Source organism: Capronia coronata, assembly GCF_000585585.1.
Source record: "Capronia coronata CBS 617.96 chromosome Unknown acBCG-supercont1.3, whole genome shotgun sequence".
Taxonomy (NCBI): domain Eukaryota; kingdom Fungi; phylum Ascomycota; class Eurotiomycetes; order Chaetothyriales; family Herpotrichiellaceae; genus Capronia; species Capronia coronata.
This window is the reverse complement of record NW_006912895.1, coordinates 922,627-943,512: the sequence shown is the minus strand read 5'-3', so window position 1 is coordinate 943,512 and position 20,886 is coordinate 922,627. Positions and strand designations below refer to the sequence as shown.

Genomic DNA, 20,886 nt, shown 5'->3' with positions numbered 1-20,886 from the left:
GATCAATATTGTGGTGAAAGACCAGCACGCAATGACCTGTCGGTGGCCCGAGCGGCTTGTCCCATGCCAGATCGTATCTAGATCTCCAGGGCACGACAAGATGCCCAAGATGATGTGGAAATCGACACCATCAGGCCGGATCCAGAAGATTTGTTTCTTTCGGCTATCGCTCGGCACGTGTCCTTTTTGCTGATCCGTGCTGATTCTCTTGGTCCCTCGTCGGATGTCTCCCGACTATCGACCTGCACTGCCTCTACTACTGAACTCAATCCTGGGTCTGGATGGCCGTCGCAATCACTGGGACGTTTCGCAGACTCGAGAACGAGTATGCCTGCCACAGAAGAACAAGGCGGCCGATAGGCTTCGTATCGGGCTCTGCCATATTTCCGTTGCTCACCATCCTCGACTTGTCCATCACGTAGTTCCCTCATCTCCGCCATAATGCCATACCGATCGGGTGCAATCAACAGCGCCGTCATTAAGGAGACGGTCAGAGAAGAATCCCAGGACAGTGCTATTACCGAACACCCTTCTCCAACAGGCACCGTACCGATCACAGCCGTTTCCACGAATTCGGAAGTTGGCCATCAACCAATACGGTGGGCGACGGGCTATAATGACGGTCAATATCCTGTCGAACCGGCAGCCTACTTCCCGTCCGCCGTCGACACAGAAGCCTTTGATGAAGTCGCGACTCGGACTCAGCCGTCAAGCCGAAAGACCTCAAGCTCTGCGCAAGACTCGAGCCAGCCCAGCTCCAGGCGTCCATCACAAAATCTATGGACGAGATCAAGATCCTTTGCCGGTTCTTACATCAAGCCGCGGGCCCCCTCAGATCCAGGTCGAATAGGCACTTTTGCGAAAGCCAGAAATGGCTCCAACGTAGCACAGTCATCAAATGTTGTAGTAGGTCAAGACAATCCGGGACAGGAAGTTGGGGACAGGTTGCAGTCGTCCAGGCGAAGTAGCGCCGTAAACAAGGCACCATCCAGCAGATCTGCCAGTCAAGCTGGGAGCCGAGCTGGTTCGTTCTCCAACAATCTGACAAAGGGGCTCAGCCACCAGGAGGGATTGTATCGTCACCCAGAGAGCCTGAACAAGAACCGCTGGGATCAACGCGCGTCGATATCCGAATATATCAGGCCAAATACCGGCCCCGAGAAAGGGCGGAGGCGATCCTCGGGGAACAAATCAGGCACTGTCCCATCAGAAAATGCGTCGGTGGCTGCAAACAGCACCCAGCCGTCGCTGGAGAGGATACATTCAGCTCCTGCTCCTGCCCACTATTTATTCAAGAACCCTGTCGCTTGGACGCCAGCTTTTAGGACTGCGGAAGCATTCCCGTACGGAAAATTCGGTCGTCACGCTTCAATAGCAGAAGACCCCTTGGGAGATCCAGTCAACAAAATACAATCCTCGGTATCGGTCCACGAAAAAGTCGTTCCTCAGGCTGGGGTATATTTCCGGTCTCGTCGTATCAAAGACCGCGATACCGACCATGCCTGGCTGAGGCAACAGAAAGATCCTCGTCAAAAATGGCTAACCATCATTCCCCTCATCGGAATTCTCCTGGGATTCGGGATCGCAGGAGCATATATCTTCCTTGGCATTCACAACGTGCCAATGCATAAGTATTGCATGGTGTATGAAGATGCTTTCACGTCCGGAAGTTTGGATCCTCGGATCTGGACCAAGGACGTCCAAGTCGGAGGGTTTGGCAACGGTCAATTTGAGGAGACAACCGGGACCGACGAGAACGTCTTCGTGAAGGATAACCTGCTTCAAATCAAACCCACGCTTCAGGACGTCACCCTCCTGACCGGTAACCACACTCTCAACCTTACCAGACTAGGGACGTGTACCAGTGACAAGTGGTACGATTGTGTTGCCACGACCAACAGCACAAATGGCACGATAATCAATCCGGTTAAGTCCGGGCGCATCCACACCAAGAAGGGCGCCAATATCAAGTATGGACGGGTAGAAGTCGAAGCGAAAATGCCCCAGGGCGACTGGATCTGGCCTGCTATCTGGATGCTGCCCAAAGATTCGGCCTATGGTACATGGCCTCGGAGTGGAGAAATCGATATTGCAGAGTCTCGTGGGAACAACTGGACATACCCTACCGGTGGAAACGACATTATGTCCTCGTCCCTGCACTGGGGTCCTGATGCTTCCAACGATGCTTGGTGGAGGACATACAGGAAACAGAACGCTCTGCACTCAACATTCTCGGAGGGATTCCACACATATGGTCTTGAATGGAGTGAGAAGTACCTGTACACGTACCTCAACGGTCGATTGCTGCAAGTGGTGTATAACAAGTTCAGCACTCCTTTTTGGCAAAGAGGCCATTTCCCTCTGATGTATGCCAACGGAACTGCCATTGTCAACCCTTGGGGCCAAACGGGGAATGCCGCCACACCTTTTGATCAGGATTTTTATTTGTTGCTCAATGTTGCTGTCGGCGGAACCAACGGCTGGTTCAGGGACGGCGAGGCTGGTAAACCGTGGGTGGACGCCAGTCCGACTGCGAAGAGAGATTTTTGGGCCGCGAGGGACCAGTGGTACCCGACGTGGCAGACTAAAACGGGAGCCGCCTTGCAGGTGAGAGCCGTCAGAATGTGGCAGCAGCAAGGCTACAATGGCTGTGGAAGTGATGCAAAAGGTATTTGATCCGATGATGTATACGATAGCAGAGATGAGTAGGACCGTTGCCCTTCCGGTATGATGTTTTCATAGCTTCCTTTCTACGTACCATATTCAGATGATTCCGAAAATCATAATTTCTTGCTTGAGATCCTGCGCTCTCGGATTGCCAGACAGGGAAAGCTAATGGAGCAGAACCGATGTATTTTGTTCGTGTTCGGCCGGTCAGAAAGCAACCTGTACGCCTTATCTGATCGGGAGACGACTGTACCCGGAGGGCATCTCGATTTGGTTACTGTGGAGGTATAGGCCTGGACTGTGTCTTAACGACGACAACGGTTATCTGAGAGCCCTGTTCGTCAGTGACGGTGTATGCAGACGAATATGCTACCTGGGATGTATATTTAGCAAATTCTTGCTGCCGAATATCAGCATATACTCCAGGAATTGGCAGTTCGTCCGTGCCTCAACGAAGACTCCAGCACTGCTGTCAGAATGGACGGCTAGACAGATGCGGAGGGTCAGATCACACACAACCCACCAGTATGGCCGACGTAGGCAGGCTGGCCACCCTGGGGATTCGCAGTTGGGGAGCAAACAACGCCGTAGGTGTCATGTCAATTGAAGGAGTACAAGGAGTATAAGGAGACAGTTCTGGTCACGAGAGATCAGATGGCAACGATCAAGGATATGGTGCTGTATAGTAGCTCGTTAGGTAGTACACAGCGTGGCACCTATTAGTTCTGTCAAGAGGCAAACCTCATATCGGTCTGCAGGCGTGATACAGCATGACGAACGTGCTGGGGAAGGAAGTGTGGAAGCAAGAGAGAGACAGAGAGACCTGGGGCTGAACTCTGCAAGTTGGGGTGATGGCGCAGTCGCCAGCCGGAGTCACGCCCCAATTTCGTTGCTGCAACCGGCAAAAGGCAAGTCCCCAAGAGACCAAAACTCTACCTGCGCCTCGCAACCCAAACATCCATCCCACCCCTTTGGTGACTCTCACCGACACTCTGTTAAATCATCGCATCGCAGTCGTTCTGGACGATTGCTCTACTTTGCATTGCTGATTTTGATCGACTCGCCTTCTGCCAGAGTATGAACAAGCCCTCCACCATCTCCACGGACCGCTTCTGTGAGGCCTGCGACGAGCCTGGGTAACTGCGCCGGCCGTGAGCACTGGGGCCCAGTGTACAGACAGCGACTGCAAACAGATAAAAGGCGGCAAATCTGGACTGAGAATCCCTTACGAACAATAAACAATGTGTGTCTTGTGTGCGCGCCATCAATGGACTTCATTGTGCTGAAACTTGTCACAGCTACGGAAAACCGAAAATCCCTCACAATGTGCTTCGAGCGCTTGATCAGCCTGAAGTGTGGCCACTATGAATCATACCAGATGGACAAGCAGGGCTGCAAATATCAGGCTGGTCGTCAATGCCCCAATTACGTCCAGCTCAAGATTCGCGAGGAGAAAAACAGAAGCTGCCTTAACTGCAAGGCGCATGGTCTGGCCGTGTTCGGAATCGCCAGTCCAAGTCTGAGGGGAAAGTAGGACAACAATTGGTGTTGCAGATTGTCGGTTCCGTGGCTACATGATGGAGGTTTGGATATGAGGATCAGGATGAACTTGAAGGGGGATGCATCGTTTGCAGCTCGGGCACGTGGAAACTACACTGACAGAGTTGAGTGGATGAGCTTTCTGTGTGGCGTTCTCGAAGATTGGCGGAGATTTCAGATTTCGATGTAGAAATGCATTGCATTGGACATCAAGCAGAAAACTGCAACCTGTCCAAAGCAGCAAGACGCCTGCAGCATAAAGGCCAGTGTCAAATCACGTTCACATGCATTTTACTAGTAGTAGGTAGGTAGGTACTCATTGTGGAAGTCTACTACTGTGTAGTACCTTAAGGTACCTACATGTACATACCTACTCTTCATTTGGTTTGCGATTGGCGAAAACGGAGCGCAGGCCGCCTGTGCTGATACGCAGGTTTCAAGTCTTCGTAATCCACCAACTTGAAGGTAACGTCATCGCCAAAGGCCTCAATGCATCATCCCTCCTCCCCACTTCATGTTGTCACGTAGTACTAGTAGTATATCCTCCTCCTGCTTCTACTTCCCATGACTTTTGTCTTCTATCTTTCTCTAACCTCCCAAGAATCAACGCTCAACCAAATCATCCAGCTTCGACCTTTGTGAGACCAACTGAAACACCTGAAGAGATACCTGCACAAGTCGGTTTATCCCTCTTCTTCCTTCTCCGTCGGTCCTTTTTCTGATGCACTGCTGACCGGTTTAAGAAGCTCCTCACGAACAAAACTCAGCCACCATGTCTGCACCAAACGCAGGTCGTCAGTCCCCAGAGCCTGAGACCCAGACCAACGCTCAGCACGGACAGCCTCAACCCGGCAGTGGAAAGGTATGATTATATCACGTCGATAGCACAGCCCTCCCAACTGCAAGCCATCGCTGGCAATACTAGTCGTACCAGCACTTCCTCGCATCACCGCCACCCATCTCATTTTTCGTTTTCAAGATACTAACTTTCCGTACTCAGATCGATGAATCCAGCGGCAAGGACGAAGGCAAAGATAACCAGGCCGAAGGCTTGTCCAGCAACCCCACCCACATCCTCGAGAAACACTCTCAAGCAACAACGAGCAAGACAACATGATCATTGTCTCTTCTGAATGCTGGGTGTAGCAGTGTACGGACAATGCCGGGTCTGGGACATAGAAAAAAGAGCAACTGTGACACTGAAGCCTGCAATGGGATGATTGGAGGCTATGTCATACTATGAGACACAATACAATGGCTAAAGGTTGATCAACTCTCCCGCTACAAACTCCTACTATTTCATCCCACTTACGGCCTTTCTGACTCTTTCGTTTCCAATCTTCGTGCATGGATGTAGTGTTCGACCAGCAGATCTGCCTCATATCCCAATTGAGTCATTTATTCATGGACGCTTAGCCCTGGGCGTCCTGCCCGAAACCTCCGATGACTGAAACACTGCACACCATTACAGTGCTCAACCTAGCTGCACTATCGCGACTTTGACTTGATTTTGTGTTGTCAAGCATTTCGTCTATCCGAAAACTAATACCACGGTCGAATTGCACTGATAACGAAGTTGAGGTAGCAACTGCCCACAATATGCTAGCAATGAAAATGTATCCAAATGATCAGAGTATCTGTTCGCCCCGCCACCATACTCCCTCTCAACGACTTGCCGGCACCAGCGCAGAAAGGATTACTGCTATGACGTATGGCAGAAGCTCTAGGCGCAACGGGTCGGCCCGTGTTTAGCGTTGCATATCAGTTCTCAAAGTTGCCAGGTTGCAGCAACATTGAACCCCAAGCCTGGAACTGGAACTGGAACTGCGCCCATGATTATTTTCCCACACCAAAAAGATACCTAGTACATTCATTACCTGCGCCCCAGGGGAACATGTGCCAGTGTACCATTTCCATGTCTTGAGTCCCGCCATGCTCTGGTGCCTTCCATTGCCTTTCAATGCCCTGGTGGTGTTCTATCTGTCGCTAGCCACCTCTGTGAGCGCCGCCAGCGACCAGACGAGTCTCGTCGACGGCGCGTCCAGAAAAAGAGGGTATCTCAATGGTGACCTGATCCCCGTCAGCTGCCTAAATCGGACCATGTGAGTTCCGAACAAGACTTGATTAGTATGGATATACACTGACACCAGTAGTGATACCGGCGAACATGTACGTTGAAAGTCACCCTGCATTCTGCACTTTACGAGAACGGAGCGCGGGCATGAGGTCCCATCGCGAGCGAAGCTTGTATAGTATTGCTGTGTCTCCGAATACTAGTACTCATGACTCCATAACCAGATCACCGATGCCCATGGCAATCTGCAATATATTCCATTTCCGACATGTAACGAGACGAACCAGCCGCTGTCCTTCCTCTACAACACTCCTCAGACGCGGACCTGCACCATCGATGCCCTCCCCGACGAACTCTACCATCTATTCGAATTCTTCGTCCACAGCGATGTTCCCTTGACATGTCGCGTCCCATCGTACCCCTTATCTCAGGAAGAGCTGGGCATCACTTCGTCCCTCCCAGACGTCGACGGCACGGGCGCTGATAAAACTCTTTGGACACCGTTCACAATTGCGCTGCAGGGGACGCTGCAATTGTCTCACCTCCACCTCCACACCAACATCAACGTCCTTTTTCATATGTCGCAAGAGCCGGAGTCGTCCAAGGCCGATGCTGGATCGCACTTGATTGCATCCGCCGCATATTCTCTTCCCAACACCACCTCTTCAGCGCCGGTCGAAGGGACCAAGATCATCCGCAACGAGCCTATGATGCTTACCTTCAATGTTGGCTGGATCGACGGTGCTGTCTTACCTGGGATGGTCGGCCGGCCTGTGTTGGGAGTTAGAGACCACAGCATTGGGTTTTCATTGTTGAGTTTCTTCGCGCTGGCCGCCAGTGCTGGGATTGGCGCAATGTCCATGCTGATATACGAAAGGCGGAAGAGTGGTAGGAGCGGAATCTATGGCAACGGATTACTTGGTGGCAATGTTGGAAATGGTGTGGCGAGAGGGTCAGGCTATGGCGGATATGGCGGTTATAGCAGCAGTTTCGGCAAAAGAGACTGATACAGCTGCATGAGGGCGTTCCTGAATATGCTCCAATCCGGCCGTCACAGCTGTTGGGGCATACAAGCAGCGCTATTGCCTATTGCTTGAGTAGCGGCATTCAACAGACTGACACGAGGCATCCTTCTCGACTTGTCGCAGGAAATGACAAATATGCATCTAGCCGATGGAAGAAATCGAAAACGCATGCAGATCACACCGGATGGAGTGCTCACTGCGGCTGGTCGAGTCACGAGACGATACAGCACAGCATATCAACCGTTGGCACGGAACGATGTCCGCAGGAAGAGTAAGATATCATCAATAGGGATGGTCCTACCGTTTGGCATTTTGAAGTGAGGTCTTACGGATAGCAGCATGCCTCACTCGCACTTCTCGCAAGGGCCCCTTTTTTTGTCCCCGACGCTACTCACATCTTCTCTGCAAGCGTTTCTTAGGATAGGACACCACACAGCCGTCACGTCTAGGCGGTTCATGGAATGCTTGCCTAGATTTTGATATCTATGGAGACCCAAGGGTAGATCTTGCGTGGCACATTCGTTAGACTGGATAGAATCTGTTACAAATGTACAGACTGCCCGGCTGTGAGATTTTAGCCAGCCTTTCTCGCTGGATGCTTATCCTTTCAGCAAGAGGTTTAGAGCTTTGTATTCGTCTGCTGCAGTGGGATGAACTGTCTGATACGGTTCAAGGAGTGGACCTCATGGGTGGTACACTGCATTTTATACTTAGGTACATACCTAATGTTCAACTTGAAGTTGTCTTCTCCCCTGAATGCTTGGCAGGGGGTGCCAGCCTTGTCAGCCTCGATAATGCTCTGTCTCCACATACTAGACACTAGACCTGCTTGTGGCAGAGTTCCTCTTGTGCAGTTTGATTGATAATATTCTTGAAGCTTACTCATTTGATGCGTGGCTGTCTGTTCCACGGTTTGCGAACCTATAATCTGCAATTCACATATACATTGTTTGCTCGGATATGACACCACCACTCTTCCGAGAGCGCTGGGGCCGGACGCCCACCTTCCTGGGCGGAAGTTCGCTAGCCGTGGCCAGTGGCGTATACGCTTGGTGATCCTCACAAGTATTTACCACTAACAAATGTGGTGTTTTGTGAACCTCTAACGTAGAGCCATGTTTTCGACATCTTTGTTGAAGTCAGGTGTGGTTAGCTCGGGCTCGACGAACGGCTTCGAAAGACGGTACGACCAGCCACTTTTGTCTTCATCATGCTTTTCCATGGCTTCATTCTTGCCTTCTCCAGCCTCGATCTTTGCATTTTCGTCTTTTCGGTCGCTACTGAGCGTGATGTTGGATAGTCGTGTAATTGCCCTGCCCAACGATTTGCCGAAAGGCGATTCCATAAGAGTGAGGCTTCGCTTTTTGGCTTTCGAGGGTTCGCCATGGACTTCCTTCTTTGACGCATAATGCTCCTCCGAGTTTCGGCGGCTGGGATCCTCCGGTGTGCTTGTACTTCGTTGAAGATTCGGTTCCTCTGAAATGATTTCAGTAACAAAGTTTGAGTTCACCTCGGATATCCGACTCAGCTGCGCAATCGAACGATCTTGCACAAAATCGCCGTCACCACTGCTTCTCGCACGGCCTTGGTGAAACCATCTCTTCTTCAGGGACATTGGGACCTGATGGGCGTTGGAATCTAGGATCGAGCTGTGAACTGCAAGCCGCACTCCGCGGCGGGAGAATCTTCTCGTCAGAGGATCATCACTCCTCTTTTTGCGGACCGTATTGCTGGTCGGGAGGACATCTTCGACAGTGGGTGTATCGACTCCAGTTGCGGACGATAGGTTACGCCCATGCGCACCAGGTTTGAAGGAGGGTCCCATGTCTGCTGTTGTGGTTGACGAGCTGGATGCACTATGCTCATGGGATCTGTTCGTGAGATCATGCAGATCCGAAATCGCCCTCCTGCTCGCAAAGATGGACTCGAGTATGGCTCGATCCTCTTGCATAACATGAGGTGAAGACTCCGCAAGACGTCCAGATGAGCTGTGAAGGGTTAGATGCTACACTTTTCTCAGTCCCATCAAAGTATCCTTACTTTTGTGTACCATAGACTTTTCCGTGGTGAAGGACCGTCCGCATGACGACAAGGGCGGTTTTGTTGGCCTCGAGATGCTTTTGTAGCTTGCTCACATATCTCTTCTTTTGCAACCAGCCAACAGTACTCTTTCCTGGTCCGTCGGCCTTTTGCATTTCCCTGCAGCAGTCTGCTATATCTTCAAAGATCCCAGTCAGGTGAGCGCGGATTTCCTCGAGATCTTCGTCAAAGGCTTGGGTATATTGCTCTTTGTGAGCATTGACGGCCCTATCGAGGGTTCTGAGCTCAGTGGCCAGAAGCATGAGCTCCCCAGCGACATTCGCAATGTCTATAGAGGTGCTTTCATGACCACAGTCGTGGCGAAGCTTGCGAAGACCTCTGCAGAGGGTTTCTGCGTGATCTGCTAGGTCATGATGGTCCGCAGTTTCGTCGGGGGCTTCTTCCATGGGAGCGATGCACCAATGCAGTGGGCAGTATACTGAAGGGTAATCCCAGCTGGAAGCCTTTCAACAGGTTATCAGAAAATGGTATGCACAGAGTGGAAGAAGACGACGAATGTTTGTTTTCTCTGACTCGTGAATGTAAAGAACTACAGCAGTTGCGTTGCACCTTCTCGACAGCAGCCAACGAGTCCGCAGGATACAATGGCACCTGAAATTGCAGGAACCGGTACGTTTGCGCAGTGAAGACACTACAAAAAGCGACATGGGATAGCTCCTTGCTCACAATCCACTGTCACCCTCCTGACAGCTATCTAGTAGCACACCCCAGAAGCTGCTCGGGCATCCGTTTCCACCAACTTCCTCATCACATACTGTCCCGATAACTCCCCTGGATACCTCGACACTAGACTTTGGTTGCAGTAGAAGCAATGCAATCGTCGCTCATCTGTCCTCGTAATACCAGACCTCCTCATGGCACAACTTGCAGGCGATTTTGATGGAATCATAGTGGTCCTGATCGATGGTGAAATTCCACTGCCGTTTGCAGCCAGCACAGCGGCCTGACTTATTGACATCATCCATGAACATTTTGAAAGCATCTTTGAGATCATCCAACTGTTCTTTCAGCAACTGCTTCTCCCTCTTCAGATCATTCTTTACCTTTTTATGGCCAGCCTTATGTTGCTGCAGAGCCTGCTGGGTGTCTGTGATTTGTCTCTTGAGCTTCTCTGCATCTTCAGTAGCGGTGTCCTTCTTGGGTCTTGGGTCGGCTCTCGGTGGGTGGTTTTCGTTCGAATGTAAGTTTGAAACTCTAGTCATGAGCAAGTCCATCTGCAGAGTTTTGTTCAGGTTCTCAAACAACTCCGCCTTGGTTGCGGATACGATTTCCTTGGCCTGAGATATTTTCAGAGCTTCCTTCAAGTTTTCCAGGTCCTTCTGTTGAGTCTCGGAACTAGCCTTTTGGGCCTTGAGCAGGTTGACTTCGACTTCGAGATCGGCGGCTTTCCGTGTAGTCTGCTCCAGTGCCTCGTCCAGTCGGCTGCGTTCAGTCGTCCATTGGGAATGAAGCTCGGCGAGCATATCAAAGGTGTCTCGATCCAGCTCCCTCATCAGCCTAGAGAACGTGAGGTTCATTCCTACCGTAGGAAAGAACTTTGCGTAAAGACGGAAGAATGGCTTGACAAATGATTTCTCCTTACGCAACACGAGTTCCGCTACTTTGTTCAGCTCCTCAGAGAGAGGAGTTCCCAGTCGTAGCTCTTTCTCGAACCATGCGAAAACCTTCTTCATTGCCAATTCTTTCAGAGCGGCCATGTCGAGCTGCTGAGCTGCGGCGAAGATGTCCATCTCTTTGGAAACCTCAGCAAGATTAGTGCAGGTCTTCTCTTCATAGAGATTACCCATCACACGCTGCTTGCCAATCAAAACAGCCCATTTGTCACGGTTGCCGATCATGTCGGGTCCCGCCGAGGGAATACTGACGCTGGACTTTGGGACAGGCTTGCCAACCACAGTTGTCAAGAATTTATCAGTGTTTGGAAAGGTGTTGGCGAAATATTCCAGTGTTGGCGGCACACATTTGAATGCAGTTTGATGGAGTGGTGGAAAGTCAGAGGTATCGCCGCGATAGAGGAATGTCAGGACCTTGCGGAAGACCATCGCGGAGATGTCGGCCACAATGTAAGCCTCGCCATTGAGAAACTGCGAGTGCCTGTTAGCAGAGACGCTTAAAAAAAGGACGCAGAGGGCGTCACCTGAGAATTGGAAGTCTCGGTTTTCAACACGGTTGATTGAGGACCGATGACTGCCTTGTGAACGAAGAAAAACTCCCCTTGACAGACGATGATGAGATCGCAGCCTTCGGCGGTGGTCAGCAGTTCTCGCAGGCCAACCATCTTGATGAAATATCTCAGCAGTGGCGATGATAGGGAACTTAGTAGACGACGTGGGATTGATGGTGTGGTAGGATTGATGGAGGGCGGAAGAGGAAATGTAAGGTAGTAGACGCGTGAAAGGTGTTGTGCTTGAGCGCGAAGTCTCCTGCGGTGTTGCCAGACTCGCTTCGCAGGAGCACCACTGCACCCTCAGCCTCAACAATTACTTCGCAGCTCTCCGGACAGCAGAAACACGACTGCGCGTGACATGTTTGAGCCTTCTTGAAAACATGGAAATAGATAATGTCTGCACTTAGGCAGGCAGCATCGACTCAATCAATATCCACACACACCTCTCAGTCTTCAACATCACCGAACAAGTCTTCCAGAGTTTGCAACATCCTCTTCTGGAGCTCTCTTAACTCGCCCTTATCGATCCTTCCAAATGGTGCCCCAGTCTTTGCAGGCCCTTCTTCAAGGATCACCAGCTCATGTTTGATGGCAAAAAAAGGTACACCAAGAGTTCTGAGCTGCCTGTCAAAGTCCGACGCCATCGCCGTGAGTCCCGCATAGACTTTCTTGTCATAAGCATCCAACTCAGCTTGATTTGCCGCAGGGTCCGAAGGAGTCGCTGCTACTTCCTTGCCGCCCAGGGACTTCAATAACGCTGCCACCTGCTGCGAAGTACCAGTCCTTCCCTGCTGCCTGGCCACGATGGCCTCTCGGCCAGCCCACCACTGACGCTCATGCTTATGCTGTTCGGAGATGAGATGCTTGATGCGTCCGGCACCTTTCTCGTTGGGGACCAGATGGCGAGTGACGTGCTTCAGTGCTGCGGGCCAAGTCGTGATGGTTGATGCGTCTGGTATTGTAGGAGTCGAGGGCTTGCTTGGAACATCTTCTGGTTGAACAGCAGACTTTATCTGTGCAGGAGCTCTTACTTGCTGTCGAATGATAGGAGGAGGAGTGATAGGTCTCTCGTGGGTTTCTGGGGTGGCTAGCAGATCCAGCCCAGGCAAGATGGAAGCGTGAATGGTCTCACTCGGGTGCAAATACTGTGACCTACTGAAGGCTCTGAGTTCGGGAATGTTTGACGGTGGTGGAGTATAACTATTCAAGGTCTCAAGCACTCTCTGAAGATCCGGGTTGCGCGGGCCTTCCATTCTGAGCAGATCGCAACAGAATGAATGGTCAACTTGACATCTTCTAAGAACCACAGCAGACGCTATTAGTAGTTGCTGGTAGCAATTCGAGGTTTTGTCAACTAATATCCCGCTAGGCCATGCAGCATCTCCAGCAACTGTTGCAACTGGAGATTGCTGCAAAATCCGTCAGCACCAGTTGGGGTCTGATGCAGTGGTGAACTTGAATGTCTAGAGTGAAGTCTGACAACTTCAAGTTGAAGTTGTCAAATGGAGCTTCTTGGCATTGCCCCCTGCCGCTTCCATGTTCGAGTCCGTGCCACTACTTCAAGTTTTAAGATACGAATACATGTAGTATATGATTTATCTAGGTAGGTAGGTAGGCCTTGGTGGGTTGTCTGCTAGGTATCTAGGTACTCTGTAGATAGTCTGGAAATGTGCAGTACATGACCTCTAGACTGTATCTCTCTCCTGTCTACGACTATTGATTCTGCATGTGATGCATACCTAGAACGGGTACAACACCACGTCTGTATCGCCATGTATCTACTCAACTGGGTATGCCAGAAGAGCATCCACTCTGACTTCCTCCAGATATCGAACTCAGTGTAGAGCCAAAAGGCTGACACCGAGTCACAGAGGGACTTCACTTGCGGGGAGATATCTCAAGAGAGCAGCCACGCAGCGGGTCCATTTGAGAGCTGGTAACAACAAATTCGAGATAGGTGGTCATTCCACCCAAAGTGCTGAAAATCAAAAGGCCTGAGAACCAAGGCTTCCTCACATCTTCACCTGGCTGGGAGAGGCGCCTGTGTGCAGTGGTACATGGAGAACAGCTTCAGCTGCCGATGAGAAATAGTGTCGGATCCGAATATACAGTTCTTCAAGATCGCGGGTGGGGAAGGGGTTCATCACACTGCAGTCCATCGAGCACTTGATAACTCACCCTGTATTATGATTTGCTCTCATCGATCGAAACGATCGAGGACTCAGGCAAAGTCTAGACCAAACAAAGAGTTCACTTGCATCGGCAGGAGCATGGAGTGAAGAAACATCTTGACATGTTGTATATGAAAAAGTCTTTAGGATGGTGAGACTGTGCTGCGGTAGACGTAGGATTTCGCGTCAGTAAATTGGATGAACGAGTTGCAGTAACGTCAGACTCGAAAGTGCCGCTCGATACCAGCCAACAAGTTGCAGTGAGCTTGAGAGCCATTTGCGTTGATGCGAAGTCATTCACGTGTAAGAGACTTTTGGTACTGCAACAAGAATGAAAGCACAAAAAAGAATCATCGTCCTCTGCGAGGTTCGAACCCCAAGCCAGCAAAAACTCAGACTCTCCGAAGCCCAACTACTCGGTAGTAGCTGAGGTTCGAAGGTTGAGAAACCTCTCAGTCGTGTAGAGATGTTTTTTGTTCCGATCGTGTTCGCTAGGTTGCCTCCTACCATAAGTACTCCGGTGAGCCCATGAACGGTAGGGACCTTCATCCTTCCTCCGCAGTCTCACTACTGCTACACCAGCAAGGTGTAGGAGCAATGCTTTACTCAGAGTCAGTCCAGTCTGGGGTCGGCCTCTAGGATTCGCGGCTTCGCCCAAGTGCAAACTGTCTCATATCTGGTGGCCACACCCTCACGCCCCAGCTAGTCCAACTCCCCTAGAGGAGCTGGGGCCGGGACCCGGGATAGATATGAGATTGTTAAATGGAATCCTGCGACAATAAAACATATACACTGAATTTCGGGTGCAGTGTGTGGTTGGCCAATCACAGTCGACGGCCGACAAGGTTAGCGAGGTTAGTAGTACTAGTAGTACTAGCAACCATTCACTGCACCTGCACCTGCACACCTCTTCTCATACTGGTAGGCATCTTGACTTGCATTTGATCATTCTCTTTCACAGCTGGAGTTGATCATCGCCCTCAACCGATACCATCGCAAGCATGCTGCGGCGGTTCGTGGGAGCCCGAGTCGACACAGAGAAGGTACGTTCCCTTTCAAGAAACCGTGTCCACGGCCAACTTGAAGTGGGCATGCTTCCGTCAATGCCACACACCTTCCTGATAGTCGGTATGCCGGAACATCCCCAGCGCTGCATCTCATGAGCCAGAGTCGCACCGAGTTTTTGAGGAAGTATTGCCAGACATGTCGAGGAGCTCTGGGCGGTTCCCAATGCAGCGCAATGATTGATGCTTCGTATCTCTGAGGAGAGGAGCTATTGGCACTGCATCCTCGAGCTATGCTTTTCTGTGGTGTTGTTCGTGACATGGGCTTTTGCGCGATAGCATGCTGGGCATCTCGATAAGGCGGACAACGAAGGTGTGGTCGAAAGCAAATCCTGCGAGCAGCCTTACGTTCTCCGCCTCTCATTCTGGCTCTGGCACATCAGAACGACCTGCACAACAGCTATCGGTCCTGGTATGGCTGGAGCGATTCCGACTGTGGCCGTTCACATTAGGCGCTTGCCTGGACAGCGCTGCCATGACATCTGCAGGAAAGACACTCAACGCCCATCGGCGGGACGTCATTGAAGTATATGTCACCTTGGACAATCTCAGCCCAGTGATGTCTCTGCATTCCAGCGTTCCGCAGCAATCAAGGAGCATTGCCGATGATCGAGCATATCAGAACGGATGTGGTGCGACCATCGTTCTCATCATGCACTCACGTCGGCTTCTGCAGGGCCGCCTCAATGCTAAATGCCTCTCAGACAAGACACCAGCTCAATCAGGGAGGAAGCTATGGGAAGCTATCAGCATCAAAGACGTCAGCTCGTCTGCGTGAAGCTTGTCGTTGAAGCCGAAGATAGTTCAGGGGTAAAACGCTGAATATTTTCACGAAACTGGCTTTACGTCCTCATCAATGGACGTCTGTCTGCCAACAAGAACTGAAGCTGCATGAAGGTAGCTTGGATCGAGCGAGAGATGCACGTCGGTCTATACACCCAGTTATGATGCCTTTGGGCCTCCTGATATGATGGTTCTGGTGGTGGTGTGATAAAACTGATAAAACACAGTGTGCGTATCGCGGCCCAATACCGCACCGTACTGCTCTCTAGCTGTCGTCCTCAACTTTCCCGAAATCTTCAATTGTAACTTCAAGTCGAACATCACCACCTCATTTAAGACCGGCCACCTGGTACATTGTCGGGGAACTGCTTGTACCTCAGTCTCGCACACACAGTTCTTCGTTTCTTGTAAATCTACATTCGAACTTCTCCAATGCCAGTCGTACAGCATCACTCCTGAACTCCCGGATTCCCCAAAGATTGACGCCGCCCATGAAAGCAATCCCATCATTAACCAGAACCATGTCCCGTCGACCGCCATCCGACGCCTTCACCCGCTTCACCTCGACCACACCTCACGCCATGCAGCGGCCCGCGACGACATTCACCTACCAGCCCGCCTCGCGCCCGGCCGCTGACGCTCGGCCGTCCCCAAATTCTTCATCTTCGTCCCCATCTTCACCTCCAAACTCTCAACAACCTCCACGCTCACAAGGACCGCCCGGCGAAACACCGCAAGAAAGAGTAGCACGTCTACGAGCGGCCGCACGAGCGGCGAAGGAACAAGCGGCCTATTCGCCCGTAGAGCGCGTGATCGAGGTCGGCCGACGCTGGGCCGACCGTGCCCACCGGTTCACGACGTACGGCCTGCTCCTATTTGCAGGTGTGTCGACCGTGGTCGCGGCCTACGGCACTACGAGTCTGATCGCCCACAATCGGAGGCAGAAACGGGCCTGGATTGAGCGCGAACTGGACCGGCTGGACGCGGCCCGCCAGGCCTTCCTACGTGGTGAGGCGAATGCCGAACAGCTGCATCTGCTCGAGCAGGAGCGGGCCGGTCATGAGATGGAGTCGGCGAGGAACATCGCGGCCGAGAAGAAGAAGAACGAGAGTTATTGGAGCAAGATCAAGGGTATGCTTGGCGGGCAGATGGCCAAGGGCGAGATGGGCCAGGAGACCGAGGCGGAGAGGCTGGAGAGAGAGGCGAGACAGGCTAGACGGCAGCAGCAACAGATCGCCGGAGAAGGGTTTGTCGAAGGCGAGGTGCGGCCTGTTGCCGTGGCGGAGAGCGGCATCAAAGGCGTCGGCGTCGACTCCAAGGGTCGACCGGTGCCGGCGAATAAAGTGGAATATCTCGCTACCAAGATCGAAGAGGAGAGGAGAGCGGGCGAGAAGGAAGTCACTGCACATACAAGGTCCAAAGGTGGTCCCCTGGACGCCCTCGCCAGCAATGTGGCAGATGCTGTCAAACCCTCGACTGAAAGCCAAGGATGGCTGAGTTGGATCAGAGGCAGTAAATCTTAGATCCACGGGTTCGGGAAAGACATGGATTTCATGGCAAGGGCATGGTTTATGCCTTTGTGCCTGTATCATACTATGGGCACATGTATTTATGGGTCGCGCCGATGGTGCGGAAAATCAAATCGACTCCTGTAATAAGACAGACCCTCTGAACTCTCACCGGTGTATGGATGACACCCGCAAAGGAAAGTGCTCCCGGCTATGTAGTCCCGTCGCCCGTTCTTCTCTCATGTTATAGCGTGTCATCATGCTCTCGTAATCATTCATCAACGTCGTCGCATCATCGTGATTCTACGCACTGCAGTGCGAGTGCCATATCAAGGGCGTAGAATGTGACTGTAATGGCCCGGGACTTTCTGCATACACTTTTCGCAACCGTTGAGAAACCCCATGTGGAGCTTGGCCGTCCTTAAACGTTCATGACTGGACCTTCCATTGGATTGATCTTCATACCTCTCCATCAGTTGAATGCCGTCGACCCCATTGTCGACCACGTGTAGCCCGCTGGTGCTGTTGGTGTGGTCAAGCATCATCACGGTATCCATGTCCTGGTCTTCCGTCGGACTAGGCAGCCCGTCTCGGCTGATCCAAGTTTCCTGCTCAAACATCGGACTAAGATTTGTGCGTAATGGAGGAAAATGATGCCGTGGAACGTTGGGCAAGTCGTTTACACGATTGTCGAAATGGCTATTGATTGGAGTAGGGACCCTTTCCCTGCTGGAGTTGTCCACAGCGTTCAGAAAGATCGAGTCACGATGCGGCGCGATGATATCGTTGGACCGGGCCCGTCTAATTCTGGGCTGAGAAGCCGAGCCCAAGTTGAGGTCCATGTCGACATCAAGGGAGTCCCCATATTCCGCGTTCGTGAAGGACATGCTACTGTCGCTGTTGAGCCGATGATCATGGGTTGACGACGGCTTGCTAGTGGAGCGATGTTCGTCCCTCGAGTGGCTCGAACTCTCCTCGTCGGAGGTGTCGACTGGTGTCGGGGGTTGTTGGTATATCGAGGTGAACATGGGAAATGCCGGAGGGATGGAGACTTGTGAGCGGGATGGTGACAATCGGATTGGCAAACAATGACTCGACCTCCTTTTCGCATGTGGATTGAGGAATTCATCATCCACATCCTCCGGTCTCCGTTTCCGCTTGCAAGGAACACTGTTGAACTCGAAAGCAGAATGGACGTCGGCCATGGCTGGATCGGTGGGGTCAAATGGACTAGGAGCGGACATGATGACTCCTAGTGATATGGGGTGAAGCTTTGTGGCCTCTTTTATCTCTCCAAGGACATGTCAAAGCCCCGGAGAAAAGGGGAGGCGATCAAACGGTGGCAGTGTCGCGAGTTGACGAGAAGGGTTGATGAAACATAGACAATCTCGATGAGGACCAACCAGGGCGCGTTCCTCGAGGACAGGCGAATGACCGCTTGTATGCCTTGATGTTCGGGATGTGAGTGTTCCGGGGGATTAGGACTGCAAAGCCTCAACGGGATATCATATCATGAAGCATTAAAGGGATGTGAAATACTTGGGGAATTGATAGAAGGGAGAACGACGAAGTAGTTGTAGTGCAGTTCTATGCGGTAGTAGTAGTGGTGGTGATTGAAACTTGCAGGAGGGAGAGGGCGAGGGATCTTTTTGGAGAAGCCGCAGAGACAAAAAGCGCAGCGAGGCAGGCACACATTACATACATATCATGGCGTGAGGGGAGCCACTTCCTTGTCTGTCCACTGCCACTGCCGCCGCCACACATTACTAGCCACATCTCGTCAGCCACACTTTACACACTTCGCAGCAGTCATATCACGTGATACATCATAACCCGTACGTATCAATGGCCCGCTCTCACGTGTTTAGCCTTATGATCTGGGCCCTTTTTCGCCTCACCGCCTTGACCTCCATTTTTTTTTGCCGCAATAATGGAATCCGAACTGCAATGAGTCCTAAGTTCCAATCCGTTGGTGTGAATCATTCTTCCACTCAAACTGAAGCTATTTCTCACCACGTTGCCCTGGATCTTTTCCAGTGTTCTCCTCCCTCTGGTCTCTTGTCATCTCTCAGCCTCGCCTCATTGTCTTCACTCCTCGAACGCAACGAGAGCATTAGCCTTTTTTTCACCACCCAAGCCAGACGTTGTTAGACCTCAAAATCCCTCAGCCAGCATGCCCGCCATCGACGCAGCCGCGCCCGTCGAGGTGTCGGAGGACGTCCGAGTCCTAGGCTACGACCCCTTGATTCCTCCGGCCCTCCTACAGAGCGAGATTCCAGCTTCACAGGCGTCTCTCGAGACAGTGGCCCGCGGCCGAAGAGAATGTAAAGAAATCATCCACCAACGCGACGACCGGCTCCTGGTCATGGTCGGCCCCTGCTCGATCCACGATCCGGCCACGGCCCTCGAATACGCCGAGCGACTGAAGAAGCTGGCTGAAAAGCTCTCGTCAGACCTGTGCATTATTATGCGTGCATACCTCGAGAAGCCGCGCACGACGGTCGGCTGGAAAGGCCTGATCAACGACCCAGACATTGACGAGTCCTACAAAATTAACAAGGGCCTGCGGGTGTCGAGACAACTCTACTCTGACCTAACCAACATGGGCATGCCGATTGCCAGCGAAATGCTGGACACCATCTCCCCCCAGTTCCTAGCAGACCTGATCTCCCTGGGTGCTATTGGCGCCCGGACCACCGAGTCCCAACTGCACCGCGAGCTTGCCTCCGGTCTGTCCTTCCCCATAGGCTTCAAGAACGGCACGGACGGCTCGCTCAGTGTTGCCATTGACGCTGTGGGCGCCGCTGCTGCCAAACATCATTTCATGGGTGTCACCAAACAGGGCCTGGCTGCCATTACGAAGACGAGTGGCAACGAAGACGGCTTCGTCATCCTGCGTGGTGGATCCAAGGGTACCAACTACGACGCCGAGAGTGTCAAGGCTGCTCGAGAAGCGCTCCGGAAAAAGGGTCAACGCGAAGTCATGATGATTGACTGCTCGCACGGCAACTCTAAGAAGGACCACAAGAACCAGCCCATCGTTGCACTGACGATTGGCGACCAACTAAGACAGGGCGAGGACGCCATTGTTGCTGTGATGATCGAGTCGAACATCAATGAGGGCAGCCAGAAGGTCCCTCCGCAGGGTGGCCTCGCGAACCTCCAGAAGGGTGTCAGCATCACTGACGCCTGCATTGACTGGGACACCACGGTTGAGGTGCTGGAGCAGCTTGCCGATGCTGTCCGCACGAGACGACAAGTCAAGGCGAAGCAGCAGAACGGTACGAATGGTGTGAATGGGCACCACTGAGTTGTTCAAACGTAGAATTCTTCCGGCTTTTTCTGTTTTTATGACTTCGGACATCTGCAATCCTGGCGTTCTCCTGCCGGCTCAGCTTTGCTGCCGGCCGGACTTGGTTTTTGGAGACAACTCCAGCATACAATAGAGCGGAGAGATCAAAAGCTAAAGGGAAAATCTTTCGTCCCAGTTTTTATCGCAGCTTTGCCGGAACAGGGACCTTCCCCGGGGAGTTGGTCGTAAGGGAACCTGACCAGCATGGAAAGATGCAGACGGGATCGCATACAGGCATTGATGGAAAATGGTTCAGGTCATTATATCATGATTTTTCTAAAATATCGATACCGCTCACTCACTTGTTGAGAACGACTTCAGAGAACCTTTGTGCTGACGCTCCGAGACATTGCCCACGCTGCCAATACCATGCTATGCTACCTTCTTGCCCATTCCCTTGCCTGATGATAACATATCTATTGTGACAGGATTTGAT

The 20,886-nt window shown here is 51.9% G+C and overlaps 10 protein-coding genes across 10 annotated transcripts; 6 read left to right on the top strand and 4 right to left on the bottom strand.

The window, feature by feature from the left end:
- Positions 1–441: 441 nt before the first annotated feature.
- A1O1_03640 (uncharacterized protein) lies at positions 442–2,676 on the top strand (the record flags this gene model as incomplete). The annotated part of the gene is made up of 1 exon (XM_007724541.1): positions 442–2,676. One exon carries the CDS (start codon positions 442–444, stop codon positions 2,674–2,676), a length of 2,235 nt encoding a protein of 744 aa, XP_007722731.1.
- A 1,258-nt stretch (positions 2,677–3,934) lies between these two features.
- Positions 3,935–4,201, top strand: A1O1_03639 (uncharacterized protein; the record flags this gene model as incomplete). The annotated part of the gene is made up of 1 exon (XM_007724540.1): positions 3,935–4,201. The coding sequence occupies one exon, from the start codon at positions 3,935–3,937 to the stop codon at positions 4,199–4,201; it is 267 nt and encodes an 88-aa protein (XP_007722730.1).
- A 777-nt stretch (positions 4,202–4,978) lies between these two features.
- Positions 4,979–5,323, top strand: A1O1_03638 (uncharacterized protein; the record flags this gene model as incomplete). The annotated part of the gene is made up of 2 exons (XM_007724539.1): positions 4,979–5,068; positions 5,207–5,323. 2 exons carry the CDS (start codon positions 4,979–4,981, stop codon positions 5,321–5,323), a joined length of 207 nt encoding a protein of 68 aa, XP_007722729.1.
- Positions 5,324–6,138: 815 nt separating this feature from the next.
- On the top strand, positions 6,139–7,287 carry A1O1_03637 (uncharacterized protein; the record flags this gene model as incomplete). The annotated part of the gene is made up of 3 exons (XM_007724538.1): positions 6,139–6,308; positions 6,360–6,375; positions 6,505–7,287. 3 exons carry the CDS (start codon positions 6,139–6,141, stop codon positions 7,285–7,287), a joined length of 969 nt encoding a protein of 322 aa, XP_007722728.1.
- A 1,120-nt stretch (positions 7,288–8,407) lies between these two features.
- Positions 8,408–9,791, bottom strand: A1O1_03636 (uncharacterized protein; the record flags this gene model as incomplete). Its single annotated transcript, XM_007724537.1, has 2 exons — positions 8,408–9,293; positions 9,346–9,791. The coding sequence occupies 2 exons, from the start codon at positions 9,789–9,791 to the stop codon at positions 8,408–8,410; spliced, it is 1,332 nt and encodes a 443-aa protein (XP_007722727.1).
- Positions 9,792–10,229: 438 nt separating this feature from the next.
- Positions 10,230–11,683, bottom strand: A1O1_03635 (uncharacterized protein; the record flags this gene model as incomplete). The annotated part of the gene is made up of 2 exons (XM_007724536.1): positions 10,230–11,489; positions 11,543–11,683. 2 exons carry the CDS (start codon positions 11,681–11,683, stop codon positions 10,230–10,232), a joined length of 1,401 nt encoding a protein of 466 aa, XP_007722726.1.
- A 335-nt stretch (positions 11,684–12,018) lies between these two features.
- Positions 12,019–12,825, bottom strand: A1O1_03634 (uncharacterized protein; the record flags this gene model as incomplete). The annotated part of the gene is made up of 1 exon (XM_007724535.1): positions 12,019–12,825. One exon carries the CDS (start codon positions 12,823–12,825, stop codon positions 12,019–12,021), a length of 807 nt encoding a protein of 268 aa, XP_007722725.1.
- Positions 12,826–16,111: 3,286 nt separating this feature from the next.
- Positions 16,112–17,113, top strand: A1O1_03633 (uncharacterized protein; the record flags this gene model as incomplete). The annotated part of the gene is made up of 1 exon (XM_007724534.1): positions 16,112–17,113. The coding sequence occupies one exon, from the start codon at positions 16,112–16,114 to the stop codon at positions 17,111–17,113; it is 1,002 nt and encodes a 333-aa protein (XP_007722724.1).
- Positions 17,114–17,427: 314 nt separating this feature from the next.
- Positions 17,428–18,303, bottom strand: A1O1_03632 (uncharacterized protein; the record flags this gene model as incomplete). The annotated part of the gene is made up of 1 exon (XM_007724533.1): positions 17,428–18,303. One exon carries the CDS (start codon positions 18,301–18,303, stop codon positions 17,428–17,430), a length of 876 nt encoding a protein of 291 aa, XP_007722723.1.
- A 968-nt stretch (positions 18,304–19,271) lies between these two features.
- On the top strand, positions 19,272–20,408 carry A1O1_03631 (phospho-2-dehydro-3-deoxyheptonate aldolase, tyrosine-inhibited; the record flags this gene model as incomplete). Its single annotated transcript, XM_007724532.1, has 1 exon — positions 19,272–20,408. One exon carries the CDS (start codon positions 19,272–19,274, stop codon positions 20,406–20,408), a length of 1,137 nt encoding a protein of 378 aa, XP_007722722.1.
- Between the last annotated feature and the right edge of the window lie 478 nt (positions 20,409–20,886).